The sequence below is a fragment of the Crassostrea angulata genome, chromosome 6, assembly GCF_025612915.1.
Source record: "Crassostrea angulata isolate pt1a10 chromosome 6, ASM2561291v2, whole genome shotgun sequence".
Taxonomy (NCBI): Eukaryota; Metazoa; Mollusca; class Bivalvia; order Ostreida; family Ostreidae; genus Magallana; species Magallana angulata.
Window position 1 is genome coordinate 15,715,628 of NC_069116.1, and position 20,061 is coordinate 15,735,688.

The window sequence follows — 20,061 nt, forward strand, 5'->3', positions numbered from 1 at the left end:
TTCCAACCGCCAGCTTCGAATTTTTTTCTTCAGGTGTTTGAAGAAGCTAAATTATTTTTAAAAATGCAAGAGCACAAGTATGTCTTAGTTGCTGTTATTGATTAAAAACAAACTTCTTACAGAGTTTGAATTATGAATATATTCAGTTTTCCCTTTTTCCTTTCACATTTAAAATACCAGAATTGCTTTTCAACAAAACGAAAGAGATTGTCCATCAGTTCGATCCCGATGGACTTCCTACAAAGGGCCATAACTCTAAGTAAGGGAATGTGAAAGGAGGGTAGAGAGCAATATGACAAGCCGTATAAAGATTGCACTTTCGGACATCAAAAAAGCACATGAAAGGATTTCACCGTACATTCATTTTACACCGTACTTTACAAGTTCTACCCTTGATTCAATCGTTGGAAGGAATGTGTTCATTAAAGCAGAAAATCTGCAAAAGACAGGCTCTTTTAAAGCCAGAGGGGCATTGAATGCAGCAAGTATTATCATGATTATATTAAACAGTTAAACATGACTTTTTAAAGATTTTTGAAGATTTATTTTGTGAAACATAATTTTTGCTGACAGGTATGTGCATGCATTCATGTAGATTCTTTCGAAAGATGGACAGATTGATATACAGATTGACAGCCATATGATTGGACAAACAATAAGGCAGTCTCTTTTTCATCATAAATTTTTGAATGATTTTTGCTGAATTTTTTTTTTTTTTGCTTAAAATTCTGCATACTGATTTCGAAATAAACATATTTTGTATATATATATATGTGATGCCGTAGCATTAAATAAGTTGGCTGATTTTTTTTTTTTAGGAGAATTTTGCAACAACAATTTCACTGCCTTTAATTAATTGACTTTGAAATTATTAATTGTATAATGTGACACTTTTCATTAATAGGTTATATCATTGAAATCAAGCAATCCAGATGTCAGAGGAGTTGTATGTATATTAAAAGTTTATCATTCATACAACAATAGTAATTGAATCTCGATCATTAGTGAAAGAAAAGGAAAATAAAAAAATTATAAAATTAAATGACATTTCTCTTTGCTCACCTGAATACAGGTAACCCACAGCAGTGGAAATCATGGACAGGCCTTGGCCTGGGCTGCCAAGACAGCCAACATTAAGTGTAGTGTGGTGGTGCCAAACAACTCACCAAAGATCAAATCCCAGGCTATAGAAGGCTATGGTGCAGAATTAGTGTTTTGTGAGCCCACTCCAGCTGACAGGTATGTGCATGCATTCATGTAGATTCTTTCGAAAGATGGACAGATAAACATACAGATTGACAGCCATATGATTGGACAAACAATAAGGCAGTCTCTGTTTCATCATAATTGGCATCTGGAGAGTGGTCTTAAAATGGAAGAGTTACCTTAAATAACTTTAGCTATATAGTTTTCTAATATGTTACCGTATGTTGATTCTCTTAGTTGGATGAAACTGAAAGCATTGATTGGATTTAGCATAGTTTAATTCCTCAAACTCATGTTAATTTGCAGACAAGGGACGTGTGAGAGAGTGGCCAAAGAGCGTGGCTACACCATCATTCCACCGTATGATCACAATGATGTTATCGGAGGACAGGTAATACTGGTAGACTTATGGTTAAAAAAAAAAAGCAAGATATATCATTTCTAAACTCTGCTCAAAGTTAATTTTTAATATGATTTTATTTTCAAGTTAATGAATTTTAGGGTACAATAGCAGTAGAGTTTTTGAAACAAGTTCCAGATCTGGATGCCATCTTGGTTCCAGTTAGCGGTGGGGGAATGACCTCAGGGATAGCAATAGCAGCTAAAACCATCAAACCAGATATAAAAGGTCAGTATTGCTGCTGTAGCAATTATGTCAATCAATTGGGATATCTTGTAATATGCGGATCAAGATATTTTTTTTTGGGGGGGGGGGGGGGGAGGTCCAAAGGACCATTTTGTTTGTTTGGGTTTTCAAAAAGGGGGTTGGGAACTCTGGGCCCCCTTTCCCTCTAGATCTGATTATTCATGCACATACAGTATTATTAACTTCCGTTCAAAATTGCTGCATTAAAGAAAGTGCAGGTTGTCTTAGGTAGTATACATCTCTTTTGTTGTCTAGAATTAACTTACAGGTACCCATTTTTTTTTTTTTTAAATCATAAAAGTTTTTTTTTTCTCTTTTCTAGTGTTCATGGTTGAAGTAGAAGGGAAGATGTGTGAAGAATGTCTTAGAGCAGGTAACATCTTGGCAATAAATGCATTAATTCTGATTGACAAATAACAAGTACATGTATCTGTACACTCTCTAGGTCTTGCAAGAGGTTATAATTCTGTGTAAACAATTCCAGGAGAAAGGCTTTGGCCAAACCCTCCAAGATTTCTGAACACCATTGCTGATGGCATCAGACTGCAACAGCTGGGAGAACTGACGTGGCCAATCATCCTCGAGCTTGTAGAGAAAGAGGTCTTCTCTGTGGTAAGGGAAATATATCACTCGTTTGAGTGTACATTAACAAAAGAATCTATGAAATTTTTTCCACCAGTTTATTGAAAGTAATTTTGGTTTGGGATTTTTTATCTGAAATCTCAGAGATGATAGTTGAATGAATTTGATGAAATAAAATAGGTTTAACGGGTTAATCTATTCTTTTTATAAACAAAATCTTAACTAATATGTTTTGTTTTGTTTTTATTGTAGAAAGATGAGGACATTGTTAAAGCAATGAAGTTTGTCTTTGAGAGAATGAAGGTCTGTTTAACTGTATTGTGTATATTATCTATATGGTTTGTAAGATCACACAAATCATGAAAGGGAAGAATTTCTTGTTTTAAAAATTTAAAAGCTAAATAAAATAAAAAATATGATCAATTAACTACTGTGAAGTGATGTAGATTATATGTCTGTTAATTTTATTTTGACAGCTAGTGATAGAGCCAGCCTCTGGGGCAGGAGTTGCTGCTGTGATGTCAGAGAGATTGGCCGCTATGGACCCCACCCTCAGAAATGTGGGGGTCATTCTGTGTGGGGGCAATGTGGATATCAACCACCTACCCTGGTACTAGACAGACACAGCATTAATGTCGTTGTTCAGACATTGATATATAGGTTGTTGTTCAATGATAAAGATTGATATTATTGTTATTGTTTGTGGGAATTTTATTCAAGTATGATTTATTACAATAATTGGTGCTATAATCAAATGCTCTTATATGATCTAACTTTTACTATATAGTTCCAAAGATATTATTTACAACACATATCAACTATATACAATAAAGTAATCAAAAGGGGTACTATGATTACACATATTTATTTATACATGTAGATGATTTGTTATTTTCTTTTATACAAAATAATTTCTACACTATTACAATGTTATATGATTATTAACAAGTTTTAATTAATAAAATTTTAAATGAATGAAGGTTTTGTGTTTATGAGGGACACATGGACAGAATGGATACATAATGTCAAGCTTGTACAAACTTTAAGACCTTGCGTATTTCCAATGCAGCACCCAAGCAAGTTTGGCAAAAGATCAGTAAAAAATTAATATAGGACATACTAAAACAAAGCTGGGCATTAACACCGACGGTATAGCATGTAGCATAATCTCCCCGACTATCTTAGTGAGCTAAAATTACTCTATTCGAAGAACCCATATACCAGGAGTACTGCATCTTACAATTTGGTATAGGCCTCCCTACTGGATACACAAGGCTTAGTTGTAGAAGTAATGACACAAGGTGATGTATCGGCATTTAAAAAGAGTTGAAATATGACAACTTTCCGGGAATTTTATGTTGCTTTACTATAATGTCGTTAATAAATTACATGTAATTGAACTAATACATGTTTTGTAATACTAGAGAATTCTTTAATGGTAGAAGGTTAATATTCATAAAGAATATATGAACGCCAATAAAATGAAGTTTTTTTATTGTTCAAAATACATGTACGTGATATCTCATTTTCACTAGAGGTGTTATTTATAATGTGTAAAACTGAGAGTAACTTATATAAATACTTTTTCATTAGTTTGTGTATTTGAGAAAATATTCAAAAAACGAATTTCACGGATATGTAGTACTACCTTAGCTCTACTTTACTGGAGCTAGGGTACTAGTTTATGATAAAACAATATAAATATCGTAGTATAGCGTATATTAGAATAAACAACTATTGGCTCCCATTGGGATAAAATAGAAGAAAAATTTTGCTCCCAAGAAATATATAGGATGCATATGGGCATTTGTGACCCTAGACCAATAATTTTATGTCAAGATAATACAATTATATAGGAATATATCTCAAAATCTTTTAAAAAAAAACTCCACATCTACAAAAAGTGATATTATTTACGCTTGGAAGCGTTCTCATATCAAAAGCATAAGACTGTTTAACTTTTACCCCTTAACCAATATAGTATTATCACTTGAGGAACATGCAGAATATCCTTAAAGAATGCTTTTATTTAGTTTCAAATATGCTTGGTATTAGTCATTATACTCGGAAGAAGGATCTGTCTGAAACTGAAAATAACAGTTTTATTTCAGAAAAGAATACAACACATTCAAAAATTCACACAAAAATTGTTATTCAAGTGGGACATTGTTTTCTCTTCTTTTAAAACCAGCATTAAACAGAAAAGTGGTAAAATATCTATCATTTAACTTAATTTTTTTATATTTTACATATAGATACATACTCGTATCTACTAAATGCTCCACTGACAATAATCCTGTTTTCTTGATCTGAAGCATGATTTCTAAAAGCCAAAAATTTGTCTTTGTTACTCACGAATAATATATACAGTATAATTTCTTTTACCCGAAGGCCAATTATTCAGACACTATCTAGAACGGATTTTTAAGGCATCTTTACAAATTTGACCTCCATCTGTCTCATTCATCCGGACATAATATTACACAAGGATATACTGTTTTGGGTTTGTCGAAAATTGGTGGTTTTTATGAAGATCGCCATCGATTAAGAAAGCCTTTGTAATAAGAATGAAAATCTTATTTAAACAGTAAATACAGCTGCTGGTCAGAATTGTCGTCATAAATCTGTTGTTGAATAAATGGAAATAGAAAACCCACAGATATTTAATATTAATTTATTCAACATCTCGTCCATGAGCAAACCCAGGCCATGATATACGTCTAAACTTGTCAGATGGTTAATGTCAACTATGAGTTTGGCTAGACTTGGTATACTAGTATATGTCGATGAATAAGCAAGAGGCTTAATTAGTGAGATTAACACTTCAGAGCGTCAAAGACAGACCACAGCATTGACCAACAACCATGGGAGGTTTAAGGCTGTTCATAAGGAGAAACTTCAGGAAAATTATTTTTCTGACAAGTCCTATTTTGTTGCTTCCTTTGCCTATTGCATTGCAGTCTCAGGTTTGTGCTTAGTTTACAGTTTGACAAGCTTTCATGCAATGTATTAAATAAGAAATTAACCAAAACCTGCTTGCAATTAGAAAATTCACGCTCTGATTCATTTAAACATCTAGTGAATATTATCTGAATTATTTACTTACCTCAAGCTTGTTTTCTTAATGATGCCTTGCAGAGTTATCGTCAGTTCCCAAGGGCACTCTTTTTTAAAAAAACAACAACTGATTCAAAGCTATAATCCTTGGCAACATTGTCTATTAAGTGTGATTTTGACAAATGGAAACACAAAAGGAAACAAGATGTAATTACAATCGGGGCGATTATAAAGTCTCCCAAACGTACGAGACAATCATTGGGAGAAGGGATAACCCACATGGGTCAAACTTTACAGACAAAAAGATTTAGAAATTTCTGATGTTTCATGATGTTCCCCAGGGGTCCTTTACTATATATCAGGTGAACCAACACGAGCCAAGGAACAAGAATATATATGGTTAAGGGATGGGGATCTCGACCGTTTTCAAGATATTCGGGCACTTCCTGTTTAAGGGGGTCAGGACCACCCCCAGGGGCCATGACCTACATACCATGTGGTTCCCCTTAACACAAGGAACAAGAATATATATGGTTTAGGGGTGGGGATTTCGACCGTTTTCAAGATATTCGGGCACTTTCTGTTTGAGGGGGTCAGGACCACACCGGGGCCCATGACCTATATACCATTTGATGCCCCTTAACACAAGGAACAAGAATGGGGTGGGGATCTCGACCGTTTTCAAATTTTTTGGGACTTCCTGTTTGAGGGGGCAATCGCAACTTCTCGGGCCTTTCTGGCAGGCTCGGAAAAACACCTCGAATGTATTAACATCACCGGATGTTAGAATTTTATACAAAATGGAGTCGCTTCCCATTAAAATAAGTATCGGCTAGACAGTCTTTTATGTCGCTTTTGTGTTATATTTTAGTGTATATCGTTTACTTTAATGAAGTATAGCCCACATTTCAACAGATCGTAAAATATGTTGTATCAATATCAAGTTCTATAAAAAGGGGGGTTATCATGGACGCCTAGGTAATACATTCGCGATGTTTTTCCGAGCTTGCAGGAAAGGCCCGAGAAGCTGCAATTGTTTTAGGGGGGTCAGGACCACCCCCTGGGCCCACGACCTACATATCATTTGATGCCCCTTAACACATGGGACAAGAATATATATGGATTAGGGGTCAGGATTCTACAAGTTTCTGTGATAAATGGTCATTTCCAATTCCTGGGATTCCTGGGGGTGGGGGTGGGGATGACCCCAGGGGTCAGATCTAATAAACCCTATATATTGCCTTTAACAGTTAATATATGATTATGCAAACCCTATATTATTATCTTTGTTCGTTTTCAAGTTATAACCATTTACAATAGAGTCTACGATTTTCCCCAATAGGTTCATTGTTAGACCCCACGACCTTTTGACCCCCAGAAAAGTGGTTGGTCAACCCGAAATGAGAAAAATCAAACCAGTGTGCATATCTAGATATGCAGTCCTATCGTATCCTAGAGTTTTGTACAATTCTGTTCAGCCATCTCTGAGAAACGCGACGGACTGATACTTTCAGAGCTGGAAAGAGGAAAAAGAAGAACCGTACAAAAACAATGTCTCCAATGTCTCCAAACTTCGTTTGGGAGACTTAATAAAAAGTACATTTACTGATAATTAATAATTGAACGATAATTTGATTGTGAGACGATATGATTATTTTTCTGTAGATGGGAAACTGCGCCTATGGTCTCCTTTTGATGGCCATATTTTGGATCACTGAGGCACTACCTTTAGCAGTGACCGCCCTTTTACCCATATTTTTGTTTCCGTTGTTGGGGGTCAGCAAGGTCAAGACGCTGGCGTCCACATACACGAATGTAAGTAAGACTGGAAAATGGAGAGACTGTCATTAAAAGGATGCTTACAATTTCAGACTTAAACTACAAGCTTTTGCTTTCGTAATTGGTTTGCGCACAATAGTGTTGAATGTGTTATTTTTTCAATACACACATGTGTTTCATAAGTACAAAAACAATGAACAACATTTTAATTGTCTCTTGAATTACTCGTCATAGATAACCTTTTACAAAAGATCTTCCATAATTCTAAAAGTAAGGTACACGTAATTCATAACTCATTGAGGAAGTCATAAATGTCGAACTGTTCAAGTCAGAGATACTCTGAATATATTTCAATTATATTTGAATTAAATCAACAATAAGCATCAATCTAATTAGATTGCAATAAATATAAAATTTACATTCTCTCTCCCTCTTTCCCTTTGTCTTTGTATAGATAGTGATATGGTTTCTGCATTGATGTCGAATTGTCGATGCTTTTTAAACTTACTTACAGAATATTACCTTTGTTATGATTGGTGGACTCAGTGTAGCCATAGCCATAGAAAAATGGAATGTACATAAACGGATTGCTCTGAGGCTGCTCCTCTCAATGGGATCCCAACCAAAATGGTGTGTGTAAAACTTACATTTATTTTTGCGTACAGGACGTTTCATCTTGGAAAACGTCTGTTTTTGAAAATATATTTTGAAAGGCAATGCAAAACCAAATTACTTTAGTAAGGCAGATTGTATTGTCAAATAAAACCACACTTTGACAAATTACTTGTTTAATTTGTAACTAAACGTTCCTGTTCTTGCAGGTTGATGCTGGGTTTCATGCTGATCACGTGTTTCTTGTCCATGTGGATAAGCAACACTGCTACAACTGCCATGATGATTCCCATAGCACAAGCTGTCCTCGTCCAGCTCATGGAGACTAAACATAAAGAGAGCAAAGAAGGTTAATTTCTGTACATGATACATGTAAATAGGGAATGAATTTTTGGGTCAAAGTGTTGTATTTTACAAATGATTATGTATCAGTATCTTTCTTAATTTTGTGAATTTGAAGGAAATATGTGTGAATATTTCTACTTTGAATCAAGTGTAGAGACTTTAATGATATTTGAGAAATGCTTCAGAGGAATCAATGCGAGGCAAAGTTGTGTTTGAAATAAAGGTAGACTCCAGGTCAAGCAAAATATGTGACTAAAATTTAGGCACAATACATGATAGATATGCCAATTTCATGTGTGTTTTTTTTTTACACACAACAATTAATGTGTACCAGTTATTTACGGAGATAGCTTTTCTCTTTTTAAGGTATTGATAAACCTGTGACAGAGGCCTTATTAGAAAAAGACGGCGTTTGTATCGAATGCAGAGACGAAAACAATCATCAGAATGGTTCCATGAAAACTAAGTAAGGTTGAAATGAAATGGTGACACATGTACACGTACACAATAAATGTAAAACTTGATATTTTCAATAAACATGTATTAACACAGTGTTATATGAAATGACTTACTTGTACTTACTGATCCTCTTTGTGTAACAGAGGACAAATGAGGTCGTGCAACAAAAGTCGCCACTGACGACAACCTACGCCTCTCTCAAACTATGCCAGTTGGTCTCTCTCTTTATACAAAAAGATTTCTATTGTTAAAATTAAGTATCTGACATTTTAATAAATATTTGTACAACGTTTGCAGCCTAATGGCATATCCCGATTGGTTCCTTTATATGCTTGCTAAGAAAATCGAACCAGTAGCGTAAATATATATGTATCTATCAGCAACGACCTTTTTTGAAGAAACGTGTGCTAGACTGATCGTTGTTTTCCGATTTTTAAATAATCAAACCATCTGACGTATCCTTCATCTTATAACAAGGGCGATACTTTTATTAAAATTCAGAAACAGCAATGCAGTTGTAAAAACAGAAAAGAAGGAATCTGAATACAGTTTTGACTTTGAGAGTTTAGACCCTCCTTCTAAGAAGCTGGCTAAAGCGTTTTGCCTGAGTATCTGTTATGCAGCAAACTGTGGCGGAATTGGAACCCTGACCGGTACGGGTCCTAATCTAGTGATGAAAGGACTGGCGGACTTGTAAGTCTTTCACTTTCAGCATTCCTATATTTATTTTGTAAGAAATCCTTTTTTGTATTATATCCCTAAAATTTGGGTTTTTTTTTATTACCATATACATAATAAGACAACTGTTATGTGTTTCTCACATAATACTTGATTTTAAAAATATAGATTTAAAACTTGTTTTTTTTAAAAGTAAAATAATACTTTTAGCAACATTTGAAAATGGCTAATAAAAGTTTTATGAAAAAAGAGTATACATATTGTATAAGAAAAACACCTTATTAAGACATACATTTTATTTGAATTGCAAAAAATATCGTACCAATTTCATTTACGACGTGCTCATCTTCTTACTATATACATTTTTTATTTTAGAAAATAAAAAAGGATATTGCTTCATTTTACTTTTTATTCTGTTGTACCCTATAGTAAACGGTGCAAAGTTATGATTATCTTCGCCAGTGATATCCTTAATATATTTTTTCTATGCCAATAAAAGATATGTTGTTCATTGAAGTATGAAAATAAATTAACATATTGCTCTCAGTGTATATCGAAAGAAATAATTATAACAGAGTATGTATCTTATAACTATTGGATTGTAGAATTTTGCATTGTGAAAAGGCTGGAGGGGTTCTGTGGACAATTTTTACAATTAAGAAGGTCATTAAAAAAAACAATTAAAGATTATTGGGTGTGTATATATATATATATATATATATATATATATATATATATATATATATATATATATATATATATATATATATATATATATATATAAAACATACTTGTTAAACTAAAAGCTTTCGTTTTATTGACCAGGCTGTCTAATGGACAATCGATTGTCACCTTCACATCCTGGTTCATGTTCGGGTTTCCTCTGGCTCTGATATCGTGCTTTATATCGTGGCTGGTTCTTCAGATATATTTCTTTGGAGTTAAGTAAGTATTGTGCAGATGCATTCAAACATAATTTAGTAAAGAGAGGACAAGATTATACTTTAAGAAAAAAAGGCTTTTCATCAAGATGCAAATCCAGTTCTCCATTTCGTTGACGACGTATGCATATATACATGTATCAATTTTCAAAAAAAAAAAATTAACACAGCCCATCTTTTGCAATGCACGAGCACATTTTATAAACATAATCTAGCAATGATATTATGTTTAAACAAATAAAAGACAAAATTTAAATAATGTGTTTTTAACTAGTATCAAAATTATTCTTGTTCCAGACCACTGTTTAGTTGTTATAGAGAAGATTCTACCCAAGTGCAGGATGTAATCAGAATGGAATACAACAAACTCGGACATATAACGTAAAATAAGATTATTTTGGAAATTTTTTTTAGACAATTTCTATTTTTTGTATTATAAAATGGATGTAATGAAAAAGATAAAAAAAAAATCAACGGCATACTAGTGCTCATTTTTAATTGTTCATTAAACAGAATTGTTGACAGCATTTTTTGGAAACAACGGCATACTCATTTTCAATTGTCCATTAAATAGAATTGTTGACAGCCATTTTCAGAAACAAAGGCATACTCATTTTTAATTGTCCATTAAATAGAATTGTTGTCAGCCATTTTTGCATATTAAAAATTTAATACTTTAAAATTAGTTTTTGACATTCAATTCACCAGCTTTGTACACCATTTTTCGTATCACAGATTTGCAGAGAAGGCCGTCTTATTTCACTTCATTTTGTTAGTCCTTTTATGGTTTTCCCGGGAACCAGAGTTTATTCCTGGCTGGGGCTCTCTCTTCAAAGATGGGTAATTTTTTTGTAGAGAAAAGCAATGATGAACAAACTCCGTATTTGCTTACTAACATGGGTAACACATGTATATTAATAATTCATTATGATGGCCTTAAACCACATTTATTAGATTAGGTGTTGTAAATGTAACAAGGCATTGCTAACTCACATTGTTAAAAGTTATGTGCTGTGGTTTACTGTTTCATTTATTAATTACATCAAGGTATATTGGAGATTCAGTTCCTGCTGTGATGATTATGACCAGTTTGTTCATGTTTCCCAGCAGAAAGAGAGAGAAGGGTTAATTTCATCTTCTTAATTACAAATCTTAATTTTCAAACAATGTTTACACGTATTCATGAGGATAAATATGTGCCGCAGCGACTAATGTCGGAGGTAACAGACACCAGTGAAGGTCGAGACAAAAATCAATTTTTGCAGGTAATCCTCTTGATGACGTCATGGAAATTCCAAGTTTACTAGACTGGAAAACGGTTGCAGCGCGCATGCCTTGGAATATAACTCTTTTGCTGGGCGGGGGATTTGCTTTAGCCAAAGCATGTACGGTATGGACTACATGATACAGCCTTTTAAAGTATTCTGACTGAAACATTTGATTAAAAGTTGATTGTTGAAATATACTTTTTGCTCAAATTTAAAACTGTTTTGTTAGGAATCAGGGCTGTCTCTTTGGCTTGCCGATCAAATGACTGCTTTTAAAGATGTAAATTCTTGGTTGATGATATTTGTAATTACCTTGATATCGTCATTTGCAACGGAAGTGACGAGTAACACCGCCATTTCCACGCTGATTCTTCCCATCCTCGCCGAACTTGTAAGATTTAAGGGCAGAAATCGATTTTTTAATTCGATTAAGAACTTTTTAAATGAACATTTAGGCGGTGCTTATCTTTGGCCAATTCTTTCATAATATTTGATTTTTTTGTTTCTTTGTTGCTACACAAAAATATTTTGCAGGAAATGAATGCATTTTTTCACATTTTAGGCTATTGGAATACACAAGAACCCCATCTATATCATGTTACCTTCTGCCATATCAACCTCATTCGCCTTTATGTTGCCTGTTGCTACGCCCCCAAATACCCTTGCCTTTTCCTATGGGTATCTGAAAGTGATTGATATGGTAGGTGATGAAAAGTAATGACACACAGTTTCATTTTTAGGTCACCTGAGTCACTCGGGTGACCTAATGCAATTGGTCTTCGTCCGTCGTCGTGCTTCGTGCGTTAACAATTTTACATTTTTAACGTCTTCTTGAAGACTACCAGGCCAATCGTTACCATTTTTGGTGTGAAGCATCTCTATGGTAAGAAGAATCTAAATTGTGATATTCATGGCTCTACCACCCCTGGGGTGCCACGGGCAGGGTCAAATATGCCCAAAAAAAGCCAATTTTTCAAATTTCTTCTTCTCTACTTCCACACACGTGAGGAAAAAAACTGAATGCATGGTTATGATGTCCATGAAGCCTTCTACCAATATTGTGAAATTCATGGCCTCTGGTTCAGGGGTTCAGGCTCTAGGGTGGGGCCAATATGGCCATATAGTAAAAATATATTAAATCTTAGAAAATCTTCTTCTCTGCTCCCATTTATATTTGTTAAAAACTAAATGCATTATTATGATGTCTATGAGGCCTTCTACCAATATTGTGAAATTCATGACCCCTGGGTCATGGGTGCAGCCTCTAGGGTGGGGCCAATATAGCCATATAGTAAAAATGTATTAAATCATAGAAAATCTTATTATCTACTCCCTTACATATTTGTTTAAAACTAAATGCCTGGTTATTTTGTCCATGAGGCGTTCTACCAAAATTGTGAAATTAATGACCCCTAGGTCAGGGGTTCAGGCTCTAGGGTGGGGCCAATATGGCCATATAGTAAAAATGTATTAAATCTTAGAAAAATTTCTTCTTTACTCCCATATATATATTTGTTTAAAACTAAATGCATGATTATGATGTCCATGAAGCCCTCTACTAAAATTGCGAAATTCATGACCCCTGGGTTATGGGTTCAGGCTCTAGGGTGGGGCCAATATGACCATATAGTAAAAATATATTAAATCTTAGAAAATCTTCTTCTCTGCTCCCATTTATATTTGTTAAAAACTAAATGCATTATTATGATGTCTATGAGGCCTTCTACCAATATTGTGAAATTCATGACCCCTGGGTCATGGGTGCAGCCTCTAGGGTGGGGCCAATATAGCCATATAGTAAAAATGTATTAAATCATAGAAAATCTTATTATCTACTCCCTTACATATTTGTTTAAAACTAAATGCCTGGTTATTTTGTCCATGAGGCGTTCTACCAAAATTGTGAAATTAATGACCCCTAGGTCAGGGGTTCAGGCTCTAGGGTGGGGCCAATATGGCCATATAGTAAAAATGTATTAAATCTTAGAAAAATTTCTTCTTTACTCCCATATATATATTTGTTTAAAACTAAATGCATGATTATGATGTCCATGAAGCCCTCTACTAAAATTGCGAAATTCATGACCCCTGGGTTATGGGTTCAGGCTCTAGGGTGGGGCCAATATGACCATATAGTAAAAATGTATTAAATCTTAGAAAATCTTCTTCTCTACTTCCATATATATTTGTTAAAAACTAAATGCCTGGTTATAACGTCCATGAAGCCCTCTACCAAAATTGTAAAATTCTTGACCCCTTTGTTAGGGGTTCAGGCTCTAGGGTGGGGCCAATTATGGCCATATTGTAAAAATGTTTTAAATCTTAAAAAATCTTCTTCTCTTCTTCACATGTGGGCAAAAAACTGAATAAATGGTTATGATGTCCACTAACTCCTCTACCTAAATTGTGAAATTCATGGCCTCTGGGTCAGGGGTTCAGGACATGAGGTGGGGGGGGGGCAATATGTCAATATAGTGTAAATGCATATAATGTTTAAAATTTTTCTTGTCTATTCTCACACATCTGTATTAAAAACTGACCTATAATTATGTTTACCAGGAAGTCCTGTACTGAAATTTTAATTTTCATTTCCCCTGGAGTATGGGTTTTGACCCTAGGGTAGGGCCAAAATGGATGTATAGGTGTTAATGCATATAAAGTTAAAAATTTATCTTCTTTACTCCCACACACCTGAAAGGAAAACTGAATTCATGATTTTTTAGACAAGATCTTTAATTTTTTTGCCAAAATTATAGGTTTCATAGTTCTTTTTGAAAGATTTCAGACAGGGAGGTGGTTGTCATTACAAATTTATAATTTTTCTACTCCAGAATGAAACCTTATGAATTAAATGGATATATGAGACTCCTCGACAAGTTTGTGTATGGGTTATCTGCTACTCAGGTGACCGTTAAGGCCAATTGGCCTCTTGTTTATGTTAAAAGCAGATAGTTCTACAAAATTGTAAAACAAAGTTTGAAATTTTTTTTTAGATCTGACATAAACACAAAAAATATTTTGAACAGATTTGCAGATTTATAGCACGAAATACTTGGAGATAATCTTTAATTTCTTTCTTTTAAAGGTGAAGGTAGGGTTTGTTCTGAACATTCTGTGTGTTGTGGTTGTAACTGTGGCCGTGAACACCTGGGGGATTCCTCTCCTTAAGCTGGACGAGTTTCCTGACTGGGCTGAGAAATTCTTGAAGACTTCTATTGAAATAAGCACTGGTCTGCCCGATAATGGTACAACAAATGTATACACAACAATTTGATGTCATAACTGTGTGGCATCAAAGATTATCACTATGAATATATAGGTAAATTAAATCATTTACAAAATTTTTGCTCTCCTGAGCTGAAAAGCTTGCATTGTTCTTGTTAAAATATATACATATTTATGACTTTGGGTCTGATATGGTTAAATGTTTACTTTAAAGGGTTTATCATATCAAAAGCGGAAAAGCTATGTCATCTTTTCATTAATGTGCTATTATAAAAATGCAATACATACTTTATTAATTGATTATGTGCGCCTCACTCTTGAGGATCAATATTTTCTTTTTCTAGACTTCCGTTAACAAATGACCGAGAAGTGATATATTGTTAAAAATGACATCTTTTATAACATATCTCCTTAATGTACTCAAATATCGTAGATATTTTAGAATATGATCAATTTAGAATTAGATTGTCAAAATATGAAAGAAAGAAAGAAATAGAAAGAATGAGAGAGAGAGATGTGCATCTTCTGAATTATCAGAGTTTTCGAGGAATGATTTATCGTAGCTTTATGATTAATATTTATCATATTTTATAGTTCTTTAGTTTTTGTTATTTATTTTCTTTTTTTTTTCATTTTTATCAATTTTGAGTTTTTTAAAATAATCTAAATGCAATTTCACATTGTTAGTTCGGGAATATAGAAATATATATGTAATCCTCTATACGTATTTTCTGTAACTCTTGTCTTTTGTTTTGTAATTCTATCCTGTACAGATTCTGGTTACTCTGGTTGTTACTAATATCACTCAACTAACATGTTGTTGTTGATTAGGAAACTTGATTTGTATGCATGTGATTTAATTGATTACGTGGTCAATTGTGGAAGCCAACATTAATTGAAATTATGTTTATATACATGTAGCCATTTTTCTTGAGGGAAAAACTGCTATATAGACATTTTTCCGAAGGGGGGGGGGGGTCTCTCTCGCTGAAATGGCACTATAACTATACAACACTTGTCATGATGCTTGTTTATTATAGTCAAGTAAAACCTGTTACAAAAACAAAACCTTTCCTTACCCCCTCCTCTTGGTACTTTTATAGGAAGTCGTTAGAGCGAGGATGCGAGAAAACGTTAACGATAGCGCGATAGAGAACTAACGATGACACGATTGGTCATCGATATCGCACCAACGCTATCGCACCATCGCGTCATAGCATTATCGCGTCATAGCATTATCGCACTCTGGAAGCAAACTTCGATTGTGCGATGATGGTATAGTGAACAAGATGGCCCTATCCAGATTCTGTATCATGTAGTTCCCTGTCGCATCATCGCACCATCGATCACTATCATGGCATTATGAAGCGAAAGCGCGATGTGCGATAGCGATGACTCGATGGTGCGTTAGCGATGATGCGATGCTCCATCGTGTCATTGTTAGTTCTCTGTCGCGCCATCGGCATTGCTTCATTGCAACATGGCATGCGTCGTTAAAAAGAAAAATCGCATCAGACAGTGAATAAATGAACGGGTTTCATATCAGAAATCGACCTTACTTGGTTAATCTTGACTCTCTAATGATAATTAGGTATTGCAAATCAACAATGTTCTTTCTGCTAGACATATAAATATTGATTTAATATAAAGAAAACAATACAAATGAAAGAAAACCACATGATCGAGGCGTGGTTTTAAAATGGAGAGGGCGATAATTCATATTCAAGAAAATTAAAAACAAACACATACACTTCATATATTGAGAATATTAACCGCTTATTGAAGTTTAATAGTAAGCTGCCAGATTTAATAAATAATATGTCAGTAATAATTTAAACCAGTACTTATTATTATGACTATAAAGGTAGAAGTGTGTATTCCATATCCATTGTAATTGTCAGAGTTATTTCCCTTTCCCTGAAAATATCTAAATATAAATTATAGTACTATAGTATTATATTTTAATTCAAATTTAGATTGAAATTATGTTCAAGATAATAGTATTATATAATTTGCTATTATATATTTGCAGGGCTCATATGTATACGTCCAAACACGAACATCTTGCACGACACGTTGTCTGTAATGAATTTATCTTATTCATCGTGTGATCGTGAAAAAGTATCATCGTCATTGTATGGTTTTATCATCTTTTCATCGTCATCGCATTTTTGCACCATCGCCGCAAACGTCGACGGTGCGATGATGCAGTAGTGCACAACATGACCCTATCCAGATTACATACATGTAGTTTAATTTTAATTGACAAGATGAACCTATGCAATTTAACTGTGCCATTAAATCAACTGGTCTCGAATGGTCTGGAAAGTTGACTGAATAGCTCTGCTGTATCACGCACTTACATTTCTTTCAGGGGACTAAACAAGAAATCACAAGCGTCAAATGGGCCGCAAAAAATATGATTGTTGTATGAATTATTGGTTGTTTACATAAAAACACACCACAAAAAAGAAAATAAAAGTTAGTTGTACTAATTTTTATGGTAATTTTCAATATACTTTCAGCAACTTGTTTTTAAGTTTAACATTTTACTATTATCATAAAGAATCGAGTTCGTTAGTGTAAGCATTTCTAACGGTAATTGTATGATCTTTGCCATAGTATGAACTTATGGAGAACACATTGATTTGTATATTACTTTAATACAAAGTTCAACTTATTATTTTTCTCTTGGAGAATATGTATTTCAAACCATTTTGGTTTTTTTTGTTGTTGCATTGTATTGAATGAAAACTTAATGCATTAGTTTATATGATTTAAATGGACCGCATGATAAAATAAAAATGGATTAGTTCAAATTTTCCAGTCAATTCAAAATTTCATTTCTGTCATATTTTTGCGTAAATAATTTTAAATATGGATGTCATTTCATGATATTTTCTACCACATTTTACATCTAAATATAATAAATACACACACAAATTCATTTTATTTGACACGGCACATAGAAATTCAAATATATCATTTATATAAAATTTAATGACATTAAGGTCTCTAGTATTTCAGGTCTTTAGTATGTCCCGCATACCGATCCAGATGCATTATTTTGAAAATAATGAAGAACTCCGAAATTTTCCGAATAGATTATGGTCTCGATAAAAACGCGCCAAACCCGATAGTCTACTTAGTATGACCTATTTTTTATTTACGGGTAAAACAAAAATTATGTGATATTTTTTAAAAGGCATAAAACATATTTCTACAAGCAATTTTACTTTTAATTGATAAAAAGAAGCATAATATTAATTCTATTAAAAAAGAACTATGCCACAGAAACGCAGTAACAATATTCAAATGTATATCAAAAAACGGACCGCCTTACGGCGGCCCATAATAAAAGGTGGCTGTGTTTCATATTCTGAATGCTAGTCATAAAGCAAAAAAAGAGACTTAGAGGTCAGGCAGGAATTGGAAGATAAGCCACATTCTAAAACATACACTCTAAAACATACCGATAAAACATTTGTTTTATATAAATGTGACCTACATATATGTTAACCTGTCAACAACATTTATAAACTGACGCTCGTTTAACAAACACTGAAGAATCTTCACTGCATTTTGGGTCAATAGTCTCCGCTTACAATAACAATATTATGCCAAAAAGTGTATATTTGTGGACTGTATGGTGGTTGAATGATTTTTATGGGAAATCTTTGTTTGACAGAGTCAAGTAACAAAGTATATTTTAGTATTAACCATTTGCCTTAGTTCAATGCACCAATCAACAGGTATTAATGGTGATGCGCAATTCAATTCAGGTGCATGAAACATTTAACTTTAGAGATTTTCACGAAACTACTCGAAAGCTCGATTTGATATAATTATATCTTGTGAGCTACAGATTGAATAAATGTATCAAAAAACTACCCTCAACCCAGCTTAGTTTAACCTCCAACCATTACATTATATTCTTTGGAGTAAGTGTCTTCCCACAAGTTTTAGTGTCCTTTAAACTTTAGGTTTGTTTAAAAAATCTTCTTATATGTATGCTTTGTCTTAAAGAAATGTTTGTTAGCCTATATGTTAAATTAACAACATGCGGTTTTGATTTTTCTAAAATCGAAAATTTTAAAGAGTGAAAAACCGTTATGAATTGTATTATTAAAAAAAAATGTACCATAAAAGTTATCCAATTAAATGTGTTAAGTCGGAATTTGCATGACTTACTTTAAGAGGAAAAGAAATGTTGATCTATCAGAAGTGTTGAAAGAATAGTATCTGAGAAATCTACTGCTCAAAATTTAGGACCGCCATGTGTGAGGTTGACCCTTTTTAAGTTGACCCCTACTTTGAGAAGCTGACCACTTGCTCTAGATATCGTTGAAAGGTTGGTATTTGTATCACTTTTTCTTCAAGTCATAACAAATTATACGTTAGTTTTGAAATAAATGAGACAATAAATGAGGCTATCTAATTGGCTCCCTAATAAGAGTCGTTATAACAGTTTTAAAGATTGCATGTTGTGAAGAATTACTTTCTAAAAGACTTTTACTCTTAAATGATTTACAAATAAAATTTTCATTTAAAAGTTATATAACATCATATGTTATTAGGTAACATATCGACAATTTAAAGGGTTAAACAGTTGTAAAACGCCAGGTTGAATTAGTTTGCTTCAATAATGCTAAGCAAAATTTTGATCGTTTTTAAGGTATGTAAAAAAATAATCTAAGCCACTATAGGTTCCTAAGTTTATGGACTGGCCCTTTATCTTAATTTAATTAAAAAGGTCTTGGCATTTGCAACTTTTTTGTTTCTTACAGTTTTTGCAAATTGTAGCTTAATCTTGAGATAAATGAGACAACATGTTTTAGGGGCCAGCCAATAATAACTCCCTAATTGGGCTCGCTACAACATTTTTGAGGATGGCATGTTGTTAAGAATTATATTCTTAACTACTTAAACTCTTAAATGATTTACACAATATTTTTTCGTTTAAAAGTTATGTTTCAATAAATGTTTACGATTCTGGCCCCTTAAGATCCCTTACTAGGTAACATATAATTTTTGACATTTTAAAGGATTAAACAGTTGTAGTAATTAAGGTTGGACAATTTTGCTTCAATAGTGCTAAAAAAAAATCTTAAAGGGACTTCGACACGATTTGATATCAAAAATTTTATTTTTATTTTTTATGTATAAAATGGTTAACTGGTGCATTTTAAATGACTGACCAAAATATTGAATGTTAAAGTCAAGTTACAAGAGAGATACAGAGGTAAGAATTGGTTGTTATGTA

General features: G+C 33.5%; 1 protein-coding gene across 1 annotated transcript; it reads left to right on the forward strand.

Moving 5' to 3' along the window:
* The first annotated feature begins 292 nt into the window (after positions 1-292).
* Positions 293-14,915, forward strand: LOC128187074 (solute carrier family 13 member 2-like). Its single transcript, XM_052857166.1, has 20 exons — positions 293-481; positions 905-946; positions 1,073-1,239; positions 1,513-1,597; positions 1,708-1,834; positions 2,175-2,225; positions 2,337-2,464; positions 7,157-7,306; positions 7,785-7,900; positions 8,092-8,231; positions 8,594-8,693; positions 9,188-9,379; positions 10,190-10,309; positions 10,603-10,686; positions 11,041-11,145; positions 11,353-11,429; positions 11,571-11,695; positions 11,803-11,964; positions 12,136-12,273; positions 14,659-14,915. Exons 1-20 carry the CDS (start codon positions 293-295, stop codon positions 14,845-14,847), a joined length of 2,487 nt encoding a protein of 828 aa, XP_052713126.1. The 3' UTR covers positions 14,848-14,915.
* The last annotated feature ends 5,146 nt before the right edge of the window (positions 14,916-20,061 follow it).

Excerpts from the sequence above, each read along its gene's own strand:
- LOC128187074 (XM_052857166.1), top strand. The coding sequence starts at position 293 with ATGACAAGCCGTATAAAGATTGCACTTTCGGACATCAAAAAAGCACAT. Across the intron at positions 2,465-7,156 it reads AGAAAGAGGTCTTCTCTGTG|ATGGGAAACTGCGCCTATGG; the intron begins GTAAGGGAAATA and ends ATTTTTCTGTAG. Across the intron at positions 11,696-11,802 it reads CTTTAGCCAAAGCATGTACG|GAATCAGGGCTGTCTCTTTG; the intron begins GTATGGACTACA and ends CTGTTTTGTTAG.